This window comes from Telopea speciosissima, chromosome 5, assembly GCF_018873765.1.
Source record: "Telopea speciosissima isolate NSW1024214 ecotype Mountain lineage chromosome 5, Tspe_v1, whole genome shotgun sequence".
NCBI lineage: Eukaryota > Viridiplantae > Streptophyta > Magnoliopsida > Proteales > Proteaceae > Telopea > Telopea speciosissima.
The window spans coordinates 62,177,986-62,204,234 of record NC_057920.1 but is presented as its reverse complement, the minus strand read 5'-3'; the positions used below and the strand labels follow the sequence as shown (position 1 = coordinate 62,204,234).

Here is a 26,249-nt window from a genome sequence, read left to right as displayed (position 1 = left end):
TAGTATCTTGTTATGTACGGAGCTGGTTAGAGAGAAAAAATCACCCATGTTGCCCTGATAAAGCTTGACAATCATAAAACCTTTGACTCCGTCAGATGGGAATACATCAAAGATTTCATGTCTCAAATGAAATTTCCCCTATCTTTATCACTTGGGTCCATGCTTGCATCTCTTCAGCTAAATTTTAAATCGTTGTCAATGGTTTTCCTTCAAGATTTTTTTGGAATAGGATTGGAATAGACAAAGCTGCCCTATGTCTGGCTTCCTCTTTTCTCTTGCTTTAGAGGGATTATTAGCTAGGTTGATTGAAAATAAGGTCCATCTCAAGGCCATTGACCTCTTTCTCAAATGTCAAACCCTTTACCTGTCTCATCTTGCCTTTGCCGATGACCTGATGTAACGCCCTTGATCTAGGTTAAAGATATGGGGCTAGCCCTCACGGACCGTCGTCTAATAGTAGTTGATCATCTATATCATACATTTTACAAAGAACAGTTAGAATTCATTATCACAAATACTGCAGCGGAAGAATAAAACATCATAAACAATCTACATGTATTGGCTCTTGACTTAGATTTTGTTATTTTTGACTCGACTCGGGTGACTCGCCTAAGTCAAAACCTGGTTTTTCAATTATGATTTGAAAGTACAAAATGACGTAAGCTTTTGCCAAATTAAAGCACCTTAGAACCCTCCGGCTAACTTTTTTCTTTTTACCAAATTCCTTTTTGGTTTAAGCCGCCCTCCCCTAGCTAACCTTTCTAACATTGCGTCTGATGATCTAAGAGGGCAGACTAACCCTTATTTTTTAGTATATTTTCCATTTTTGTTTTTCCTTTTGAACTTTAAACATCTTTTTGTCTGTGTACACTTTATGTTGTTGTTAGGGCTGTAAACGGATCGGATTCGGCTCGGATAATGCTATATCCGTATCCGCATCCGATTAGCTATCGGACGGATTCAGATAGTGCTAAACGGATACGGACACGGATATTTTATCCGTTTACATATAAATATAGCTTTTCGGATAGCTATAGCCTATCCGTATCCGCATCCGTTTAGCTTTCGGACGGATTTGGATAGTGCTAAACGGATACGGACACGGATACGGAAACGGAATTCGGCTATTCATTTACACCCCTAGTTGTTATAAGTGTAGGAAAGGAAAATTAATTTAACCAAAAATAAAATGGAAAATATCAAATCATTACTACCGATAATTGTATAAATAACTCAAAAACTTGCTACATCTATTAAGTAAATTGTACTTCACTTTTCAATCAAATAACTTTAATTTGAGTAGGAAAATAATAAATCTATTTAAAAGTTTAATTTCCATATTTAATAAGATTTCGAATAAGTTAAACAATCACATCTACAAAATTTTCATTTTCTTTTCTAAATTAATTTCATTTTCCTTAATTTTCTTATACTTGTAATCAGATGGCTCCATTTATTTCTAAGTAAATGTTATATAAAATGAAAATGAGCTGATAAAATCAGTATAACAAACTAGGATTTTACTTACTTGGTGCAATGGCAAGGTTGCTCCATTACGAGCAGGTAATCACAACTTCGAATCAAGTATCAGGTACGCCTTATTTTTTTCCGAAAATAAACAGATCCACGGAGAAAGAAAATATACTAGAGGTCCAGATAGAGCCCGACACTTACGTATCAGGCTTCAATCGTAAGCATAAACAAGACATAGTAATTGGGTTAAACCATCAGGCCTTTTTTTTATAATGAAAATCCTAAGCCCAGGCCTAGCCCATTTCAATAATGGACGTCAAAATTTGTCCAAAGCCGCTGCCCAAGGCAGTCTAGGCCTAATTACCCACAACTAGTTGGCTTGCACACTTCTAATCAGATAAAATCCTCTATGTAAATACATGTTCCAGATTAATTAATAGTAATAATATACATCTAAATTTGTTTTTGTGCAGGTACGGGTGCAGGCCTTCTAGTTTTACCTATCTTCATTTGGTTTTTGTATTGGGCAATTCAGAGAAGAAGCAAACTCAGAGAAAAAATCTTCCAACAAAATGGAGGGTTTTTATTGCAGCAACAAATGGATAAGAATAGAGGGGTCAAGGATATTGCCAAGATTTTCACCACGAAAGAGCTAATGAAGGTAACCAATAACTTCCATGAGAGTCAGATACTTGGGAAAGGAGGGTTTGGTATAGTTTATAAGGGAATCTTACCAAGTGGAAAATTAGTTTCCAATAAGAAATCCATTATAATGGACAAAGGCCAGATTATACAGTTTATAAATGAGGTTTATATCCTCTCTCAAATCAATCACAGACACATAGTGAAGCTCTTGGGTTGTTGTTTGGAGACAAAGGCTCCATTGTTAGTTTATGAGTTTGTCTCCAATGGGACCCTCTTCCAACATATCCATGGTGATAATCTTTCAGGGGAAAATCGTTTAAGAATTGCTGCGGAAATGGCCAATGCACTTGCCTATTTGCACTCTTCTCATTCAGAGCCTATCTTCCATAGGGATGTCAAGTCTTCTATATTACTAGATGATAAATACAAGGCTAAAGTATCTGATTTTGGAGCTTCAAGACTGGTTCCTCTTGATCAAACTCAAAAAATGACAGGAATTGAAGGGACTCATGGGTACTTAGACCCTAATAGAGTGAATGATATCCTTGAATTATGAATAATCCCAATGGGATATATATACAAGATTTACATTGTGAGATTCTAGATCTCCATGGAAAGGAAACCCAATATTGGGTGATACAAAATAATTTATGTATATTCAGCCATAACCGATTTGGCTAGACTTGCCATAGCTGGACGGATCCATATCACATGTATATCACATGTGATGATAATCAAGAAAGGAAGGTAGGTGAAGGTAGGTGATCTTTCTCTCATTACACCCCCTCAAGGTGGAGAATCAGGCAACCGAATCTTCAGCTTTTCACGTAGACTCTAACCGGGTATGGGTCAGCGGTTTAGTCAGTGTGTTCGCGATTTGATCCTGAGACGAGATGAACTGAACCTGTACGTGCTTCTTGGCAACCTGGTCTCGGACAAAGTGGAAATCAACTTCAACGTGCTTCGTACGAGCATGAAATACCGGATTTGCAGACAAGTATGTGGCACCAAGATTGTCACACCACAGAATCGGAGGGCCAGTAAGAGGGTATCCAAGTTCAGTAAGCAAGGACTCTAGCCATATCAGTTCTGCTGAGGCATTGGCTAGAGCTTTATACTCGGCCTCCGTAGAGGAACGCGCCACTGTGCGTTGCTTGTGAGATACCTAAGAGACAAGGTTGGGCCCAAGAAAAATAGCAAAGCCCCCCGGTAGATTTGCGATCGGACCCATCACCGGCCCAATCAGCGTCAGTGAATGCCTGTAGAGATCGAGATTGGGAGCACTCAATTAGTAAACCTACAGTTTGGGTGCTTTTCAAGTGACGAATGATGCGCTTCACCAGCTGCCAGTGTTCTTCTGTTGGAGAATGCATGAACTGACACACACGATTAATAGTGGGGTCAGGCATTGACACACCCCCTGAATCAGAGAATTTTGTAGTCGTGGCCATTGGAGTCTTTACTGGCTTGCAATCCACCATGCCTGTGTGTGCCAATAGGTCAGAAATGTATCTTGATTGTGATAGGAGTAGCCCCTTAGCAGTTCGATTGACCTCAATCCCCAAGAAGAAATGTAAATCTCCAAGATCCTTGATGGAGAACTCCTGAGAGAGGCGGTGTAACAGATTAGAAACCATGGACGGGTCACTGCCAGTGACTATAATGTCATCTACATATATAAGAATGTAGCAGGTCTGACCAGCCATCTGATGAATAAATAGTGAGGTGTCAGTCTTTGAACCATGAAAGCCCAAACTAAACAAAAATTCTGACAATCGATGGAACCATGCATGGGGTGCCTGCTTAAGTCCATATAATGACCGATGTAGACGGCAGACATGATCTGGATAGTTAGGATCAGTGAACCCCTGAGGTTGGGCCATGTAGACTTCTTCATCCAGTGTACAATGAAGGAACGCATTTTGAACATCCAACTAACGAATGGGTCAACCGTTGGATACTACAATGGATAGAACACATCTAATGGTGGTGGGTTTGACAACCGGGCTGAAAATTTCACCATAGTCCAAGCCATGCTGTTGATGAAAGCCTTTTGCAACTAAACATGCCTTATAGTGCTCAAGAGACCCGTCAGCCTTACGCTTTACCCTGTATACCCATTTGTTGCCAATGAGATTCATCTGAGCATTGTGAAGAACAAGGGACCATGTACCATTCCTCAGTAAAGCATTATACTCCTCTGCCATGGCCTTGCGCCATTCCAACACCTTATTGGCCTGTGAAAAAGAGGAAGGTTCAGTAATAACCGCAGTGGCATTTAGTGCCTATGGTGGTCGCCCATGAGAGCGGAGTCGCATCGGGTGCATAGAGGTGGACTGGTGTGATGATGGTGCAGGTGTAGGAGCTGGTATTGGCTGTGGCGGTGGTGGTGGTTGGTCCATATAGAGGTTAGCCACCATCCTAGTGCACAAGGGGAGAGAGGTTGAAGATTGGTTAAGAGAGGCCGGTTTAGGGCTCACAGTGGTTTGGGTGGGAGAGGCCGGTTCAGAATTTTGTGGGGACAATAATGGGGATGGCTGGGTGGGTGAAAATGGGGAGGGCTGCAGTGTTTGGGGTGATAATGGTAAGGGATCCCGCAATTGTTGGGAAGGTGGAGGGACCAATGGAGCAGATGCCCACGGTTGTATGGCAGTGGGTATAGAATTAGGGGAAATTTGGGAAGGTGATGTGGAAAAAGGGAAAGACATTTTGTCAAAACGGACATGGCGGGCAATTATGAATTTATGAGTTTGAAGGTCAAGACACCGATAACCCATATGTGAAGGACTGTAACCAAGAAAGACACACGGCGAGGACCTATAGTCCATTTTATGGCGATTGAAGGGATGGAGTTATGGATAACAAAGGAACCCGAAAACTTTGAGGAAACAATAATCAGGATGCTTGTGAAACACCAACTGAAAAGGGGAACTTCCAAAGGAAACCGAAGATGGCATCCGAGTAATTAAATAGACAGTGGTCTCAAAAGCAAAATTCCAGTATTTTTGAGGCACATACGCATGAGCAAGAAGGGAAAGGCCAGTCTCAACAATGTGGTGATGACGCCTTTCAACTGTACCTTGTTGCTCATGCGTATGTGGAGCAAACAAACCCGGTGAGAAATTCCCAATTTGGAGAAATAGGTGGGGAGGGAGCGATACTTACCCCCCCAGTCTATTTGTAAAGATTTAATTTTCCTACCGAATAAGCGTTCCACATGAGCTTGGAATTGTTGAAAAATGGTGAAAACATCAGACTTACGAACTAAAGGATAAAACCAGACATACTTTGTGTTGTCATCCACAAAAATAACATAATAACGATGTGCAGAAATAGAGGGAATGGGCGAAGGCCCCCAAACATCACTGTAGAGCAAGTCCAATGGAAATAAACTACTACTAGGAGATGCAGGTAAAGTGAGACGACTGGCTTTGCCTAACTGACAAGCCTTACAAATTTTATTGAAACTAGAAAGATGAGAAGGTAAATTATTTTCTTGAATTATGACTTTCAAAATACGCTCATGTGGATGCCCAAGACGCTGATGCCAAAGATTGAGGGAACCACGAATGGCAGAAAGGGTAGATGGTGAGGTGGGAGGATCCAACACATATAGACCATCCCTACTCGAGCCGGATAGGATTGTTTCCTTGGTTACCTGATCCTTCACAAGAAATGTAGATGGGTGAAACTAAAAAAAAACATTGTTATCTTTACAAAATTGTTGAACAGAAAGGAGGGATTTAGATATGGTTGGAACATGTAAAACATTGTGTAAATAAAAGGAACGAGAAGACAAAGATGGGATAGAGGCAGAACCAACATGCGAGATATGTAAACCCTTACCATTATCGTCGTGCAGCTGATCTTGGCCATGATAGTGATCATACTGGGATAGGGACTGAATGTCAGGAGTGACAGGATGGGAAGCACCGGTGTCGGGGTACCATGTAATTAAGGGCGGTTGATGGATGTGGGGTGGGTAAAAGTGGAGGGTTATAGGTTGGGGGTGGGTTGGGATTTGAGTAATGGGTGGTTGGGTTGGGAAGAGGTTGCATAGGGTAAGGGGGGTGGGGTATTGGGATCGATAGAAACATCGATCAGTGGAGTGATTCGTCCTTTTACAAATAGAGCACCAAAAGCGACCATAACCAGCAGGAGGAGGGCCACGACCACACCCGAAACCACGACCACCACAACCACCACAGCCTGCACGATTTGGAGAGGTGGAAGAACCAGGGTTGCCAGGTGGGGTGGTGCGCTGAACATTGTTGGCATTGATGGGTGTTGAACTTGATGTAGCATCCGTGACAGTAAGTTTCTTCAAAGACGTGCCATGAATGAACTCATGGCTTAAGAGCATGGGATGCAGATCATCATAGCTAATCGGATCCGTCCGAGTAAGAAGGGAGGACACCATGGATTGAAATTCTGATTTGAGTCCCCGATAGATATGAAGATTGAAGGAGCTTGGACGCAATGGGTGACCAGCAGCAGACAATTCATCGGCAATTGTTTTGGCACGTTGAAGGAAAAGAGAGACTGACTCATAAGGCTTTTGTTCAAGGTCATTCATGGCCATGTTTAGGGACATCAAACGGCTCTCTGATGGAGAGGAGAAGGCTGTAGATAAGGTGTCCCAAATTTCTCAACTGGTTCTCTTACCAACAATAAGTGGAAACACCTCCTCAGAGAGGGAGGAGACAAGTAAATTGTGAATCAAGGAATCCTGACGACGCCAGGCAGCGGCTGCAGTGGGGTCTACCGGACAAGAAGTGGACCCATCGGCATGCCCAAATAAATCCTGGCCATCCAAGAACGGTTCAACTTGAGTTCTCCAAAATATGTAATTCTTAGAAGTGAGTTTTAGAGAGATATAATGGTGGGCATGGTGTAGAGAAGGAGTGGGAAGAGAAGAGCTTGCCTCAACCGTGGCAAGAGGGCTGGTGGATGAGGCCGGACTGAGTTCTCCTTCCATGGAGAAGAAAAAAAATGAAGAAATTAAAGGGAGCTCGGTGGAGCTGTTTTGGCTCTTGATACCATAATAGAGTGAATGATATCCTTGAATTATGAATAATCCCAATGGGATATATATACAAGATTTATATTGTGAGATTCTAGATCTCCATGGAAAGGAAACCCAATATTGGGTGATACAAAATAATGCATGTATATTCAGCCATAACCGATTTGGCTAGACTTGCCATAGCTGGACGGATCCATATCACATGTATATCACATGTGATGATAATCGAGAAAGGAAGGTAGGTGAAGGTAGGTGACCTTTCTCTCATTAGACCCAGAATGTCTTCGTACAGGTCAACTATCTGATAAAAGTGATGTTTATAGTTTCAGAATTGTTCTAGTGGAGCTTTTGACTGGGAAAAAGCCACTTTTTTCGGAAGAATCTGGGGAACATATAGCCCTAGCAAATTATTTTGTATCTTCGGTTAAAGAGGAGAATGTTTTTCATATTCTTGATGACCGAATAGCAAATGAAGAGAACAAAGAACAGTTATTGGTAGTTGCTGAGCTCGCAAGAAACTGCCTAGAGTATAAAAGGGAAGATAGGCCAACAATGAAGGATGTTGCAAAAGAGCTTGATTCTAAGAAAATGTGTTTAGCCGAACCGTCGATAAGTTCTAGTGCGTTAAGCACTTCAAGGCTTGTTCCATATATGATTGGATAAATGCTGAAGCAGTAATGGATCTTTTTTTTTTTTTTTTTTTGGGTCCTCCTAGCTAGATATTCTCTTATTCTGTGGATTGGAAGTTTAAGAATGTTGGTTTAGATTTTGTATATTTGTCTGTTTCTTTTCAATCTATCTTTATTTTATGGTGTGAATTAATCATAAGTTGGAAGCTTCGGCTTTAGTATTGATGGGGTTTTCCTATTTTTCCAAAATAGGAAAAATATGTATCATAGAAAGAATGCTATCTGTAGAAGTCACTGTAAATTTTTCTATCTGTCAAACATTCTAAAGGTAAAGTACCATCTAATACCCTCTTGTTAGAATTTTTTATTGTTAAAAGCATAAAAAATGACTAAAACACACCAAGACACGTCCTCTAAAATATAAGTGTTTAATGCTTTTTTGTCAATAATATGCCATTGGAAGACAAAATTATAGGAATGTTAGAGACTATTATGTCCTTCAATGATGATCTTAAGTATAATTTTGTCATTTTATGCATGAGTAGTTAAAAGTCTCTAAGACTGTGTTCAGGAAATAGGTTTTTTTTCTCTTATGGGTTTATAATGGGGTGTTTTAGATATTTCTAAATAATATAAACACTTAATGATATCTATGTGACTATTTTGGATTCATTTTAGAATGACCAAAATGCCAATAGCATGTTGATTGTGGAATCAAAATGATTCCTTTGCTTTTGCTTTGTCATCTTTCCTTTCAAATTTAGATATTTCTTGGCCTATTTATGCTTTGCATGGATGAAAATAATATTTTACATATTTTATATGATTTTGAATTAGCTTTATTACATCTTCCTTTGTTACTAGCTAGTACTTATTTGGAGTTCACTTGTCTTTGGAGAGTGGTTAAAGAATATGGGTGGATCTTTCGGATAGTTTTGTTATGGATCCAAAGGATCATGAAATGTATTACCAAAAAAAAAACAAGATCTTGAAATGTATTTTTCTACTTAATTGTATGGCCTATCTGGAAGGCCTAGAATTGGTGGCTGTTTGAGAGGGGTTGATGAAGTTAGTGAGGAGAGCTTTAGATCTATAGCCAGCTGACAATTGTAACTTCAGAACTAGGGTGTGGGTTGCCGAAATTGCCAAAGTGAATAACATTTTATGGGGAGATGTTGGTACTATCAGTCTGATTGATGGAAGCTTTTAATTTTAGAAGAAGGGTCTTGTGACTTTGTTATTTGTGACTCTAATAAGATGGTATGCGCAAGGCGGATATTGCACGCCTTACCATGTCTTGGTAGCACAGTTCTTCCGGACAGCTCGGTAGTAGAGGATCCAGCACAAGGGAGGATAACTCAAATTGGTAGAGAAGACACTCACAGAGGGAGTTAGTTCTATAGAGGATGTTCATAAAGCTCCCTGATTTTTTGAGGGTATTTTGACCGTCAGATAGAAAAATCATAGTCAAATACATGGTCTAGATCAATATTCACTTGTCAAAATTAAAAGCCTAATTCAATCAAGGGAAAAAGAATACTGCCCGGTTGCATGGCCCCTACATGAAAACACAATAGCGCAAAAATTTTCTGCCACATTCCTATGAAATAAAAGATATTTCATTCATGTTGATGTCCTTGCACATGCTCTCATTAACTCATGTGCTAGTGTAGGGCCACATGACTAGGCTACGATCTCTTGACCTTCAATCAAATACATCCATTGTATTGGTATGTTTCCTCATGAATATCCATACACGCTTGTGATACTTTGACCATTGTTGTGTACTCTCCCGTGACTTCGATTTTCAAAGCAATATTTTGCAAATTCTTTTCAGGCTAATAATTAATAGAAGGCACCTAGGGTATATTTGTTCACAAAATTTAAGCCTATCCCATTTGTCATGTGACAATTGTTGACATTTAAAGTGGACAAGTAGAAAAGGTTCTTACTGCTAGTGTATTGTTTGGGGACTGGATTTCCCTTTTTTTATTTTCTGAAGTAAATTAAGACCAAGTCATGTGTATTCTCTACTGACATCTTTCATTTCCATTCATGGTTCTAAGTATCGATATCCCATCGGACATATAGGCTCGGCCAAGGTTCAAAATTCAGGTATCGGACTTTGGATCGGTCTCGGCTGATACCCATCCGGATCAATCAAACTTGGCTTGGATTGGTCAAAAATATTAATAAAATATTAAAAATCAATACAGATCAATAAAAAATTCAAAAAAAATAGGTCAAAAAACCCAAAATATCGGTAAACCCCCCCCCCCCCCCTCCCAAATTAGCAATTATCAGATTAGATCGATCGATCCAACCGAGTTGACTAATCTAGGAATACCTTCACGGAGCGGTCTAATCTCGGGATCGATCATGAACGATACCGATCCAATCCGGCCGATATTGATCGATCCGATTCTAGATTACGAACCATGGGGTCAGCAGATCCGTAGTATCGGTATCCCATCAGGGCACCATAATGCCATGTTTCTCTTCCTCTTTCCTCTTTCCTCTTCTGTAATCTATATAATGGTTCTGTTTGAATGATACATATGATGAGGAGAAAAATTGTAGAAAAGAAAAGGAAAGGGCTGCCTCCACTGAATGAATGGGTTATGGTTCTATGGGGAAAATCTATTTTGTCACTGAATTGTAGAAATAATAGAAATAAAATTACAATTTCTTTTCCCCTGCTATGTGGGACATTGAAGGAATCGTTATTCCCTCGGCTGCCAATTTGTTTCTTGATCATTAATTTAGGGGTTAAATACACATGCCCCTAAAATCGTCCCAACGATTCAAATCATGGATACTATTAATTCATATTTATATATCAATTTCCATCAAAACCGTTTTGAAATTAGTCCAATATGACTAATATGGGATCGTGGAAAACAAAATGTAATAGTTCTGGTTTGGATTTAATGATTTATTTATGGGTAAATTACTCTATGATGCTCGAATGACAAACCCCATTCTTGGGTATTGGGTAATAATTCTCTCCCTCCCCTGAACTTAAAAGATTCTATCAACCGTATCCATTCCGCCAAAAATGGATGTTAAGTAATAAAAAATGATCAAATTACCCTCTAAGAGTTAAGTGATAGAAAAAGACCATATTACCCAAATCATTGTTAAGTGTTTCAAAAGACTATATTACCCTCTGACCCTCTTCTTCTTCTTCCTGCAACTCCGCCGCCGGGCCCTCAATATGTCGATTCAAAAATAGAGAAAATAACTCAGCTTTGACCTGCAATTCCCATCTCGGCTTGGATCATCTGCTTCTCGATCTTCGCCTATTTTCATCCACTGCTATTAAAAGGTGGAGAACTGTCGTTCTCTCCCTTATCCATGTCAAGCACATCCACACTCTTCATCCATGCACCTCTCTCTCTTAAAACTATTTTGCTTCTGATCTTCCAAGAATAGAAAGATACCATCTGGGTTTCATTTTCTGTTTTGTTTTCTTCTCTCAGATTGTTAATCTCTGCTCAGAAAAAGGTTGAAAGCAAAGGGTTTCTTGTTCGTTTCTTCCTTGTTTGCAAATCTTAAAAAAAAAGGTTTCTTTGGTCTCTTGTACGGGAAGAAATTTGCAACGGTACAGAGAAGGTCGTCGTATAGTTGTTGGGTACGGATTGTTTTTTCTCTTTGGGGATCTAATTTTTCTTTGAGAACTGTTTAAAGGGGAGAAATTTCGAAATGGGTCTGGCTGAAATTGGTCAAATGCCTTCACACATGTTAGATTTACTGAATTTTTCCCTGTAAACATCAAAGTTGAAGAAATTTTCGTTTAATTGGGAAACCCTGAAACAAATTTCCAACTTTGGAACCTAATTTTGGTGGGCATTTTCAATTTCTGCAAATGTGTACCTTACAGATACAAAAATGGGAAGCATCCATCATGTGATGACACTAATACCATCGATGATGAAGGTGAATTAGATATCCTTGTAATCACTTCACAAAAGGGTCAAGGCCTGCTGTTCCCTGTTGTTGGTGAAGCCTGATTTGGTCTAAAAAGTGCGGTTGAGACCTTCGGAGGGCCGTTTCGGCTTCGAAATGACCTCAGAATGCCGAAAAATGACGGGGCTCCATGCGAAAGCGAGGAGTTGTGTTGGGCTCGTTGAGATCTTTGAAATGAGTACTTTTGAGCCATGTATTATGTTTTGGTCCGGCTCAAGTTTTTGGCAATTTTTGGACTAGGGGCATTTGTGTACTTTCTGGGGTTAGGGCTTCCCTATATATTGTTCTTATCTCTTTGAGATAGGGTCATGAGGGTTTATAACATTTTCAGAGAAAATAGTGAAACCTATTCTACTGCTCGGCCGTGGATGTAGCTTCCATTTTGGAGGTGAACCACGTAAATCTCTGTGTTGTGCGTTGTGTGTGCTCTCTCTATTTTCGTTTTTCTTCTGCAAATCGCCATTCTGGGCGTTGTTTTCTTAACATTCCCTAAGGTACCAAATCCTCCCTCTAAATACAAGAAAAACCAGAGTTTGAATTGAACTTTCTGGAACAATTTTGATCATGATATCATCTCTATGTATCTATTCATCAAGGAGGTTGGGAATCAGATGAGTCAATTGAAGAGGCAGCCTTGAGAGAGACAGAGGAAGAAGCTGGTGTAAGACGCTTGATGCAACAAGCAGAGGAATGTATGTAGTAAGATCACCAAGTTCTTTAAGTGAATAAGAGAACTTCACTAGTTCCAGTGGAGTGTTCGAACGAAAGGAAGAAGAAGTTCCCTGTTAGCGCCGAAGTATTCGAACGAGAGAAAGAAGAAGAGAATTTCAGTTATTTTTTTTATATTCTCAAATTTCACAAACACCTCTCTAAGTATCCAATATGTCACGGACTTACCAAATATGATCAAAATATCGGATTTTTATCGTCTCAATTACACCTTCGTCAATTAGACTTCAAGTGCACACCTAAGATGAGGACACGTGGTATAATGAAATCCCACGATCTAAATTAAAGAGGATATTTTAACTTTCAAAAGTTTCCCTGCATTCTCTCTCTGTCTCTTCGTCTCTCCCGTCTCTGCTCTCTCAAGACTGGAAACCTGACCTTGTGCTCCACGGTGGAGCTCCTCTCTCACGACGACCTGACCTGACCTCACCTCTCCTCACGCCGGCGTTCATCTTCATCGTGTTTTCGTTTCTAAATCCCTAAATCCCTCTCTGCCATAACTCCAGATTGCAGACCAAACCCTATCTCTTCTTCGATGACTCCTCTCCAAGGCAAAAACAGAGATCGAAGGAGAGGAGTCGCCGTAGTCGCCGCCGCCGCTACCTTGGAGGAGAGGAGTCGCCGGAGAGGAGATAGGGTTTGTGCAAAATAAATGCAAAATCAGAACAAAGCTGGGTTTGGTCTAGGGAAAACCATGATTCTTTGACTGAAATAGTCCCACACTCGAAGTTGCAGGGGCAATAGCTTCATTTGTGCGAGAAAGAAGAAGAACGATTCGAATCTGGAGCTATGGTAGAGAGGGAATTAGGGATTTAAAAAGAAAGAAGTTTGTGAGGTGCTCCGTCGACGTGAGGTTGTCGCACTGGCGTGAGGATGCAGATTACAGTGACGGAAACCACCTCCACCGTCGTCTGGTCAGGTCGTCGTGAGAGAGGAGAGGCGGGAGAGAGAGAGAGAGAATGGAAAATCGCAATGTGTGAAATGAGAGTGAAATCATTCAATTCAATCTGGATCGTGAGATTCCATTGTGCCATATGTCGTCATCTTAGATGTGCACTTGAAGTGTAATTCACGAAGATGTAATTGAGACGATAAAAATCCCAAAATATCAACCTTCCCCTAACGTTAAGAACAGTTAGTACCCAAAGGTGAAATATCCATTTTATCCCTTAGTTATTTAAATAAAAAAACTGTCATTTCATCCTCTCCCCTCTTCTTCCATATTCTTACTGGAGAACTGCTGTAAATCCATTTTGGGCGACCATCATCTACTCCAGCTCCGGCGACCATTACCAACGGCAATTCCAACTCCGGTGACCATTAGCAGCGGCAATTCTATTTTTCCTTGTAATTTCACTCTCCTCTCCCTTTTTCTCTCCTTCTCCGTCTCCGACACCTCTTCCTCTCCGTCTCTGAAACAAATCATAGACATGATTCTGAATTTACTTCCAGTTTATTATTCTAAAAAAAAGAAAAGGCCGAAAGCGGTAAACTGCTTAGGTTTCATGCTGGAAGGGTTCGTGGAGGGTACCTTACTCTTCAGACATGGCCGAAAGCGGAAAACTGCCGAAAGATAAGTGGCCCCCACACCAGAACTTCCACCGCGAGGCTCTTGAACCCCTTGAAAACCCACTTCTACCGCCTTGAATCCCCTGAACCACGAGCCCGCCAAAATCCTGTGAACATCACCGCTGGAGAAACAAAATGGAAAAAAAAAAGAAAAGATACAGAGAAGTATCACTCTTGGGTTTATGGGTCACGGGATCGATTCCCATCTTTGCCAACCTTTTCTTGAGATGGGTGTTCCATTAATTCTTTATATCATTGTCTGTTCTCTTAGGCAAGTGGGTTGCTATGACTGACTACCTGAAACCAAGAACACCAACACTAACTAATGAACACATCTTCTTAGTTTCTCAATGAAGAAAATTGAATAGGAAAACTAAACCCCAGAAATTTACAATTGGAGAAGGAATCTTTAATGAATAATGGGCAATGAGAATATACCCATTTGCAGATTTTTGAAGGAAAAGAAAGAAGATCATTTGGATTAATTAAAAAAAAAATCATCAAAGATCAAATTCAAATTTGAGAGATTTTAGTTATTTAAAGAAGTAGGATCCGAGAGAGCACACTCATGGATTTTTTTGGAATCTCATTAGGGGAAAAAAAAAAAAGGAAAGGCAACAATCATAAGTTTAGCAAGCTGATTATGTACGGACATGTTCTTGAAGAAACCGATTTTGTTTAAAAAAAACCAGAAAAGGTACAGAGACATAGAGAGAGATGTTGCGGTGGAGAAGATGGGTTTCAGGGTGGGTGCACCGAACAACACTACAACTACAGTGGACAGATTGAAGGGGGAAAACATACCGGTCTTGCTGTTGTTGGTTATTCCGTCTTCAAAACATGGAAATAGAAGCAAAAATGGGGTCTGTCAATGAACCCCCTTCCCTGTTCTTGCTTCTTCCCCCTTCAGAACAACGAAGACCAGGAAGAGAATGGTTTGTTTTGTAATTTGGGGTTTTACCTTAAAGGATACTATGGTAAGTTTACCATGTGATAAGGGTAATTTCATCTTTATAGAAGAGTTACCAGTGACTTAACTGCACAAACTTAACGGACTAGATTTAATTGAAATAAAGTGATAAAATGTCTGTGATATTTTTTCAAACTTTGGTACGTCTGTGATATTTCGTATACTTATAGGGGGTATCCATAAAACTTGCCCTTTTCTCTATTGTTATTAGTGGGGATAATATTGAAATATCCCAAAAATAAGAGCATTTTAGGATTTAACATAATATATTTAAGGTGATCTCATTACTTAATAGCCTTTTTTGACGAAATGGATACGATTGCTGGAATCTTTTAAATCCATTATTATCTAATACCCATGGAATGAGTTTGTCATTCGGGCATCATCAAGGGGAGGGGTGGAGTAATTTACCCTTTATTTATTTTTTGCAAAAAAGAACACTAACCAGGGCTGTCTTACGCTGGACTGTGTCTAGGTATAGGTACACACCCACACAGCACAGATTAACATTCTTTCTCCTTTATTTATTTTTCTTGTTGCTATCTTGGCAATTAATTAATATTACGGAAAAAGAACTTTGTGGAAACACTCCCATGAGTCCCTCTCCCCATATGAAAAGACACATCTACCCCCTTATTTTGAGAAAGATAGAAATAGACACATGATAATTAGGGGTGTCAATACCCAACCCGAACCGATGAAACTGGCCCGAACCAACCCAAACGAGCCCGGACCACATCGGACCGAACTCTTAATGGTTCAGTTCGATTTGTGGATCCCGAAAGACAAACGATTTGGTTTGGTTTGAACTAGCCCGACGGTGCACCGGTAGCCCGAACCGTTAGGCCCGAACCGACCTAACCCGATAAATGAGTAAATCAGTAAATGCCTAATGCCCCATTGTCCCCTAAATGTGTTACGATAATTTTTCACTTTATCTCATATTCTTTGTTAGTGATTACCCAACCAATTGTATCCATAGACTATAGGACATAAGATACAAAGATGCATTATATTTGAAATATTTTATGTACTAAAAAGAGAAAGAGAAGAAAAATTAACACTAACTGGACCTTACTAGTTATATAAAACCGGTACCAAATCGATATCAACCCGTTATCATAAATCGAAACCGACACGACACCAAACCGCACCGAAACCAAAACGCACCAAAACCGAATATTTCTTAATGGTTTGGTTTCGATTTCTATAAAAGTCACACCGAAACCGAAAAGCCTGAATCGAAACCAGCCCGAACCGATTCATTGACACCCCTAATGATAATGCTGACATAGGCCATACCACTATGGATGATCATGGTCATTCTCTACATGGGACCATTGCTTGTAGCCATGGTAAAAGCTTCATTTAACAAGATAAAGACATGGATTAAACTTTAAAAGCAACAGTTTTGTGGGAGAATAATGTGCATTAGCGATTCCAATCTGCCAAACTCGTTATAACTCAGTTGAACTCAATTCCAATCCAATTTTTAATACCCTCATGTTCATTCAATGATCTTCAAATTGCTTTGATCAGCTTTGCTTAATTCATCATGGTAAAGAGCACTTCTACCATCCATATCCACTGAAAGGTTGTCTCAATTCCACCGAAGTCCCTCACCCACAGTGAAAAGAGAATTTCTTAATCCACGGATTCTGATCGTTGAATGGAACTCCTGAAATAATGCCGAGGGCATCTCAAATTCTGTATAATAGGAGGCAGAAGAAATAATGACACCCCAATGGCTAGATTCTTTTCACCCACGGTGAAGAAAAACATTACCTACTTCTGAAACCAATATTTGGTATGTGATAACATAAGGAAGCCAATTCAAACATTAAATAAATTTATAACGGGCTTAGACAACTTTGTACGAAATAGGGTACCAAAAGAAAACTAAAAATTCGGTTGGAACTCATAAGAGCTCTGCAAACCTACCTTACACATACCGGTTTACTCTTATTTTGTCTTTCCCTTCTTTGATGACCCCTTTTTTGAAAATCCTTTGTTTGATGCATTTTTATTGAAATTCTTTTTCGGCTTCAATTTGTCAGACATCGAAGAAGGCTTCCCAGTTTTACTGAAATTCTTTTTCGGCTTCAATTTGTCAGACATTGAAGAAGACTTCCCTTGCTGATTCCTTTTCTTCTTCTCTTTCCTCACATTGAACATTGTTACAGCCTATTTCCACACACAACATACAGATGAGCCGAAGAATTAACATGCAAAGGATGCAAATAAGTGAAAAGGGAATTTTTAGGCACCACAGGGGAAGGCTGAGCTAACTTGCTGCCTCACCTTATCAACATCAAGTATTTCATGTGAGTGCTTGGAGATTAGCTTGTTGAGAATCTTTTCCGTTTGCTGCTGCTCTTGTGCACCCATTCCGGATCCTTCAGCTACGGGGAGGAACTATGACAAAATAAAGGAGAGAAATGAATAAATCATGTATTTATAAGGCAGAGAACAGTTGGCATGATAGTGAATTTTGACTCTGCACACAAACCTTGCGAAACTTCCCAGGATGTTTTGCAGATTTCTCTCCTGGAAGTTTCTTGTCAAATTTCCCACCGCTGGCTGTTGCAGTGGCTGCCATTCCAGCCACATTCTCCAGCTCATCTTTACTGACTTTCTTTGGTGCACTTTGGGTTCCTGTTATCGGCAGTGCGGTGGCAGCTAGTTGAATATGGCTGTCATAAATGCTTTATTAGATCTTTTTAAAAACTCAAAAAAATAAAGGATACTAGGGTCAAATAATGCAAATGGTGTATCATGACTTTCTTTTTCTATTGAAAAAAAACAGATCTCATAAGATCTACCCCCGCACCAATTACAAAAGTAATTCCAGTTGGGTTCTACGTTCTAACAATGCAATCAATTAATTCTACTTGGCAGTAAAAGGAAAAAAGAAGGAAGGGGGCAGGGAAGTTCCATTAAAGGTTGAATTTGTTGCTAAGTTATCTTGTCAGTGGAACAATAACTGGATGATAAACACCCTCCATATAAGTTGTAATTCACAGTATTACAAATGATTGAGAACAGAGAATCACCATTTGCACCCAACTATGCCTAGTAGGGAGTTACCCTCAATACAAAAGCACATGGTTCTGAATCTAATCATGCAAAGTTCAAATCAAAATTACCTAATTTTATAAAATACCACTGAACGTGGACAGGTTCAGCAAATTATGTAGTCAAATGTGGGAATTGGAAAACTGTAAGCCACATTGATCGAGCTGAACAATGGATAGATGGAAATTATGAGTCGAATGTACTGATTAAAACCTAGTGTTCGAAGCATGGAGATAGTAGGAAACTACATCAGAATGCAAAACATTCTTATTCTTTTTCTTTTTGATGTTTATTTATGTTATGTTATAAGAGAAGGGCACCTCACAGAAAAGTTTTAAGGACAAACCTAGGCAAGGCATCAACTTTTGCAGCTTTTTTCAAATTCTGCAACCGATTCTTTTCTTGCTTCTCAACTCGATTTTTCTTTTCTGCCTGTCTCTTGGCAAATGGATCCTCTCCTGGCTCTGTGGAGAAAGTGACAGCGAAAACATAAGAAGATTAACTACCTTCATAGAGTATCCATTGGAACTGTTTTAAAACTTCCAATACAATCTCCATAATACAGTTAAAGATCTCAATTCCATTATGAAATTGTCTGTAACACCTCCAAATGATAAGTTATCCCAAATCATGATATATAAACATAAATTAGCTTCCGAAGCACATGTGGTGAAACAGAACAATTAGAACACAATGTCTATCAACTCAGGTTGACTCAACTCAACGTGTTTGGTAGTATATTTCCCAACCAAAGAGAAAGGAAAAAACAAATCAGCAAGTTTTACAATTGAAGAATTTTGACTCTTGCAACTCAAGAAAGGATGAAGTTCTCATAAAAGCAGTCTGGCATGGACTGAGGTTTCTAAACAATGGTTGAAACATGCACAAAGGTCATCAGATATAATATTCAGATACTAGTTAATCCCACCAATGCAACCTCTATATTCCATTATCTCAATGGATATGAGGTTTTTTTTATTACTTTTATGTCATATAAGATGTCTTCGGATAGCGCAATTCTGCCTATGGGAGACTTTATACACTGACAACAACATACTAGAAGCATCTACAATTTTTTTTCAAAAACAAATCAACATTTTGGGAGGCAAGATATAAAAGTTTCTCATTTGTTTTTTTTTAAGAGGGCACATTTATTTATTTGTTTTTTTTTATGGTCAAGAGGCACATTTATTTCACACTAGTGAGATTTGATGCATACAATTGATTTAATAAAGCACAAGTATTCACAAATCCAATAGTGGAAATTAATTTTCTTTTTCTTACTTATTTTCTAACTCCTTTTCAGAGAAAAATAATAAGACTAAAATCTCCCAAAATTTGAGTTTGTTGTATGGTCAATCAAGGGAAGGGCGAGTTCAAATCATTTACCATCAGTCATCTTGGCCTCAATAATGGGTACATCTTTGTCATCATCAACACGGTCATAACCATGGCGCCGCTTCCACGTACCAGTTTGTTCATCAAACACAAGTTTGTCTTTCTTGCGATTCTTTATACCTGAAAAACATTACAAACAAATATCATCAAGCCCCAAAAGCTCTCTGGAAAGAAGTTAGAGACTAGACCTCCACTTTAAAATATGCAGCTTCAGAAGTCCTACGTAGCAAAACAGACAATAGTCTAGATAACTAACCTTTCTTTTGGGCAAACAGTTCCCACTTTGTAGGTGGCTTTGGTTTTGGAAGCTGGAAAAAAACAGGAGAGCTGATATAAGCAACCATGAATTCATGCCTAGCATAAAGAATTTGAAACATTACAGGGGTATATCAAACTTATAGTGATCGAAATCAAAAGATGACCAGAAACAAAGGTATGTGAACGGAGCATGAGCACAAGTTGTACTTTCGGACTTATGATATGCAGGTTATTACTGAACCCAGGACAGGGTGAAGAAATTGTCACGATTGATTAGGTTCCTGGAACTGTTTAAAATATGAAGAAGAAATTCACTCTGTATCAGTTTCAAAGACAGACATAAGGGGGGAAAAAAAAGGCTTACATGCTTCTCCCTAGGCAATCTTGTTGTTGGTGGAGGTAGTTGTACAATAGGCCCATCTCTGTCTTCAGTTGAATGTAAGTTGAAAAGAACATCCACAATTGCTTGGACAAGCTCAGTCCCTTTCTGGAGGCATTCTTTAACTAGTTGCTCCCTAGATAAACTCAAAAGATCACATTAAGTACCTTTGTGGCCTTACAGGTAACCCATAACAACCGAGGTTATTTGCTTGGGGGAACCAGATAAAAAAAAAGGTTATTTGATTAAAGACAGATGGTATCTCACTAAAGCAACAGCTTCCAATTTAGGTTCTGAAGATCAACTATGCTTGTTATCATTGTTGTCTAGGTGACTTGGCTACCCTAGGAGTGCCGTCACCTTTCTGTATGCACAAAAGGCGCCCACCTTGGATGCCTTGGCTCACCTTATGATCTAGGTGGGACCATTGTGTGGGTCTATTTTATTTTTTATTTTTAAATGCAGGTTATATAAAGTTCCTTCTTTTTCTGACGGTTTTATTGGCTTATGTACAGAGTTTTGGTACAATAAGGTGCATGGAATATGTATGTGAAAAAACAAAAAAGAAAGTAAAGGGGCAATAGTGAAACCCTCAAACCCTTCTGCGACTCCACACCTACTTCTTCCTCTGCTCTGTCTCTGTTTCAGTTCCAGTTCCTATTTCTTCCTCTTCTTCTCCGTCTCTATTTCTGTCTTCCTCTTATTCTTCTCTGTCTCTGTTCTGTTTTCATCTTCTTCTGTTTCTGCTTCTCTGTCTCTGTCTCTGTTTCTGTTTCTTCTTCTCTGTAACCGTTTCGGTTCCTGTGCCTATTTCTTCTTCTTTGTTCCTGTTCCTGTTTCTTCATCTTCTCTGTCTGTCGCCGTCTCTGTTGCTGTTCCTGTTTCTTCTATTTCTTCTCCCTGTCTCCGTCTCTGTTTCTGTTACTGTTTCTGTTTGCAGTTCCTTCTTCTCCTCCTCTGTCCTCCCCCCTCTTCCTCCTCCTCCTCCTCCTCCTCCTCCTTCTTCTTCTTCTTCCTGTCTGTCTGTTCGCCGTTCCTGTTCCTTTTTTTTTAATTCCATCTCTGCTTCTGTTGCTGTAACTAGTCCCGATCCTCCTGTTTTGTCGCCTTGTCTCCTTGACAACTATGCTTGTTATCCTGGATTTAGTTTTTCTAGTATCTAAAAACTATAAGAAAATGACTAGAATAACAAATAACAGGTGAGTCACTATACTAAGGGTGTCAGGGTGTCCAGTTCCAGTTCGATTCGGTTTACATTTTGGAACGGTGAAATTAAAACCATACCGGATAAAAATGGCCCAAAATCAGAAATGTTTTGCATCGGGTTCCAGTTTTCCAAGTTTCTATTCGGTTTTAGTTATTCAGTTCACAACCGATTTACATGCAATTTTCATAATGATGTTTATTATTTTTAAAACAATTATGTTTTAGAGAATGTATAATGTAATACTGAAATAGTTGAATCTATTGTTTTAAACAATAACATGAAGCATAATGTAGTGTCTAGTGTTGGAGTTCAATATTATTAATTATTAATCCGTTATTGTTACTTAAATTTACTTACTAGATTAAGTATTATGGAATTTAATATTAATCATGTGAAATGTCTTAATCAAACATATTATGAATTATTTATTAAACAAAACAAAAGCTTTTATAAAATAATGTATCTTAGGCCAGATTTGGTATGATTTCTATTTCAATTTTAGGGGGTGATTGCTATTTCAGAAATTGTTTGGTTTGACTTTTGCACCTTATTTCAGTGAAATCGAAATCAAGTGGAATAGAAATTATGAAATAACTGAGGAGCTGTTTCAGAATTTCTATTTCATTTGATTTCACTCTTGCTCTTTGATGGGCAAAGTAGTAATTTCAAGTTACAAATAAAACACCACCCTTCTCCTAATGGTCTCACCACCACCACCCCGCCACTGCCACCACCACCACCTTCCCAAAGAAATATAGAGAATCTATTCTCAAAACTGAACTACCAAATGGATTTTTTTTTTATTCTTGAAATATTTCATATTGGTACAAGTCATACAAACAAAACAATTTCAATTTTTTGACCAAAAATCTATTTGTTGACTATTTCATGAAATCAATCCAAAATTGAAATAGAAATCAGGCCAAATCAGGCCTAAGTATTCCATAATGCTTCTCTCCCCCCCCCCTCCTTATAGTTTAATTTTGCTTATACCATGACCACGGCTATTGTATCGAATAGAGGTATCAGTTTTATCGGGTTTGAACCGAATCGAACAGGGAAGAGAACCTATGAAATCAAATCAGATCATTTCTTTGCAGTGCAGTGAGGTTCGATCCATAGTTGTCAAGGCGTCAACTAGGTGCTGCCTAGGTGTCCAGCCGGATTTTTGGGGGCCTAGGCGTCTACCACCTTAGTGGTATTGAACACTGTAGGACCTTAGATCCGTATTTATGTCAAACATCATTTAAGTAAATGTTTTTACTTTAGATATTATTCATAAATAAACAAATTACCCCCTATTTGAATCCAATAAAAATAGTTAAAAATCAAATTCTAGAAGGATAAAAAGTCAAAACCCCCCCAGTTCAAAAACAAAAACTGGTTTTTTGGCAATAGGTGAAATTTTCAACTTTCTAATGTTGGACTATTTCTCAAATCTAATACTTTCATAAATCTTCTTTTTTTTTTTTTTTTTTTTTGAATAAAAATTTCATTAATCTTATTATGGTAGAACATTGCTAAACACCAAAAGTGCGGTAAAATATTCATTCGTTTTGATATATAAAAAAATATTTTCATTTAGAGTGATTTTGACAACATTCGTGCACATCAACTAAAGTTTGACCAGAACATAACTTCTTCAATATAAATCAGATTTAAACAATCTTGGATTTGTTGGAAAGCTGGTTTTATGTTATACCTAATAGAAAAGTCTCATGTAAAAAATGACAAGTCAAACCTCTCGGAGAACAAAAACATTTCTCTAAATCAAGAGTAGTTTAATTTTGGAAAATTTACATGTACCTCCCCTGAGGTAAGGCCTAATTATAGATCCACCCGTGAGTTTTGGATATTTATGCATACCACCCCTGCTTTCCAAAATAATTACCAAGTAAACCCACTCTGTTCGTTGCGAACGGTAAGAGTGTTTTAGACATTTTATAACCAATATACCCTTGATAGGGTAGAATGACATTATTGTCTTCTTCGTCATCATCATCGTCATCTTATTCTTCTTCTTCTTCTTCTTCCTGGTCTGGAAAGGAGGTGAGGAGCCTTTTCCCATATGATTGACCTGAGAAGACAACTGAAAAAAATACCAGACAGGGGGAAGTGATCCCCCAAAATTGATGCAAATCAATGGTATGATTTGGGAGAAATCCCAAAATCGGGAAGCCTCTAAAACACTGAAACCTAGTAAAATCGATCAGATAAGGAGAACCAATTCTGCAGGTCTGGTTGACCTAAAATTAATGGTGAAGCAGTCCCTTGTGCAGACAAATAAGATCCCAAAAAAAAAAAAATAGAGAGATCAACAGGGTGGAAGAGGAGTCCCAGTCAACATAGAGTTTGAGAAGAAAAAAGACTCTAAAAACAGAGTAACGATTAGAACCTTGGAGCAGTAAATCTGGAAGTAGAAAACCTCAAGAATATGGATCGAGTGAGCCTTGGTACATGTAGTGAGAAACCCCACAGCTTGGAAGCAACCCGATAAGGCAGGTAGGCGAATCAGTAGGCTTTAATAGTCAAAAATAATTCACCCACACAGAGGTCATCTTCTTTTCCCCCTCGCTTTAGATCACAAACTTCCAAAAAAATAATAAATCAGGTTCTTGTGGGAAATTTTAACATAATTTTATTTTCTCTATTTGCAGGTTTTGAGTCTGTCACCTACATGTTGTAGGTAGATTTCATTTTCCCAGCTTATGAGCTTCAATTAATAAGGTGGAAAATGTGATCTTTGGATCTGCACACTACAGAATCTGGGCATTTTATACACGAAAGACTGTTTTGTTTGTTAATGGTTACCCACTAAAAGTTACAAAAATGGTCAACAGGGTGGGCCATGTAAGATGTACAAACTCTGGATTCAGAAACTTGATTTCGTTTCAGAAAAAGCCCTTTTTAAGTTTGGGGTTTTGTACAAAGAATGATACTTTTTGAATTGGAGTAACTGCTGCTTCCCGCAACTTACATGTCTACAATAGGATTTTAAGTTTTTGAAGGAAGGTAGGTTTGACATCTTGTGTGATAGGGTTCACAGGGAGGTCTTACACATGAAGATTTCACAGGACACAAGGGTACCATAAGAGAGGGTGATTTGCAGTGGATGATAGCAGGTAAAGGAATTGTAATCCCTGCTTAGAAACCGAAGCATGGATAGCAGAGACAGTGTGGCCATGGATGGTTCTCTGCCGTTTAGGTTCTTCAAGAGTTGAAATAAGGGAATTACGGGAAATAATGGAAGAAGAGGTTTAGTTTAGGAGGAAGGGAGATGGCTTGATGTGGCTTAATGTTGATTTTTGATGACTTGATGTGGCTTAATGTTGAATTTTTATGATATAAGGTATATTGTAGCATACTAAATAATATTAGAAAAGAGGGGAAATAAAATTTAAAAATAAATGCAAGCACCTCGGTCGCCTAGGCAGGCACCTTGTCACCTACACGCTTAGGGACCCCTCCACCGCCTTGCCACCTTGACAACTATGATCAGATCATAAACGTCTGGTTCTGATTCTGGTATTCAGTTTCGGTTCTATTTTGACACCTTCACACTATAGTACACAGGGAGTACCAGCTTCATGTGGCTCAAATCTCTTAGCAGCTACAATCACAACATTATGATTCAATTCCTTCTTAAGTATTTCAAGCACCCATAAAACATCTTACCAGCCTGCAGTTAGCAAACTCAGCACTGGACAGCATACACATCTTCTAATAAAAATCTTTTGTTCAACCAGAGAACTTCCCTTCTTAGCATAGAAACTAAAGGGGACTTTCCCCACGGTGAGCTTCTGTTAGGACAATCAAATAGTTTGCTAACTAGTTATTTCTCTTGAAGTGATGTTGCTATTTTATGTGACTTTACACAGTTGTTAGCAGTAGAACTCTACATGTGGTTAAGTTTGGTTCTACAACTGAACAAATGCAAGTAACCAAGAACCTGAAACCCAAAACAGAACCTCCAGCATTGCCAAACAAGTTGAAAAAAAAAAAAAAAAAAGAACAATAGTCCAACATAAAAACCAAAAACCAAGATAAGCAAGAGGGAAAAAACAAATCACATGAGATACAAAAGGACATAAGTCGCATAACCACTAACATACACTTCTTCCCAACCAAACTACATGAAAAGAAATGTCTAACGAAACAGAGAACTAAAAATTTGGAAAAAAGGACAGAACTGTATGGAGAAATTTCTGAAACAGACTTCTAGACAGCACTTAACACCCCCAGAAAAAAATTCAAGACTAAATGATAAATACAAGGGAAGATAAGCTTGCCAAAGGAGAAACCTAACCTGTCAGAGGGAAGAGAAGAGAAGCTGGGATGTGGGTCATACGCCATCAGATTCCCAAGGTCAATCTGGTACTTCTGGGCCTCCATCTCCATGGCTTGCAAGCTCTTACTCGGATGTTGCAGCCGAATCGTATAGTGGCCAGACTCTAGAGAGAACTCTAAACTTTTGTAGAAATTTCGTTATATAGATAAACTAAAACTGTGCCCCTGCAAGAAAAAAGAAGAAAGATGTGAGAAGGTGTACATAGGGAGCCCACAATATTGAATTAAAAAGAAGAAAGATGTGAGGTGTATATTTCAGTGGTAGAATGTCTTTCTTTTTTTCGCACCTACTATCATGTTAAAAAAAATTTGTCTTGTGGGACCCACGTTCAAATAACTTTATAAATTTTTACGATTTTCATATGACTTTTTTTGGGTAAATTTTTATGATTTTAATATGATTTAAAAGTAGTTAGAAATAGTTTTCCAACGGCATCTAGAATATTATATTCAGATTCATGGTTTAAAATACATATGATTTTTAAAAGATTTTAAGGAAATATAAATTTTAAATTCATTCTAATTGAACCAAACTTTATCTACACACAAATCTGTCCTATGAAAAACTCTAGTTT

At 38.7% G+C, this 26,249-nt stretch overlaps 2 protein-coding genes across 3 annotated transcripts; one reads left to right on the top strand and one right to left on the bottom strand.

Annotated features, from left to right (window-relative positions):
• The first annotated feature begins 1,878 nt into the window (after nt 1-1,878).
• On the top strand, nt 1,879-2,674 carry LOC122663214 (putative wall-associated receptor kinase-like 16). The gene has a single exon (XM_043858911.1). It carries the CDS (start codon nt 2,072-2,074, stop codon nt 2,672-2,674), a length of 603 nt encoding a protein of 200 aa, XP_043714846.1. The 5' UTR covers nt 1,879-2,071.
• A 14,246-nt stretch (nt 2,675-16,920) lies between these two features.
• LOC122661404 (ribosome biogenesis regulatory protein homolog) lies at nt 16,921-25,816 on the bottom strand. Of its 2 annotated transcripts, XM_043856787.1 has the most exons (9): nt 25,634-25,816; nt 20,106-20,256; nt 19,740-19,791; nt 19,475-19,603; nt 18,432-18,549; nt 17,520-17,703; nt 17,312-17,425; nt 17,137-17,194; nt 16,921-17,079 (listed from the first exon to the last, which is right to left on the bottom strand). In XM_043856787.1, exons 1-9 carry the CDS (start codon nt 25,723-25,725, stop codon nt 16,973-16,975), a joined length of 1,005 nt encoding a protein of 334 aa, XP_043712722.1. In that variant the 5' UTR covers nt 25,726-25,816; the 3' UTR covers nt 16,921-16,972. The 2 variants fall into 2 exon arrangements, with proteins under 2 accessions (XP_043712722.1, XP_043712721.1); XM_043856786.1 differs by having other exon boundaries at nt 16,921-17,194.
• Between the last annotated feature and the right edge of the window lie 433 nt (nt 25,817-26,249).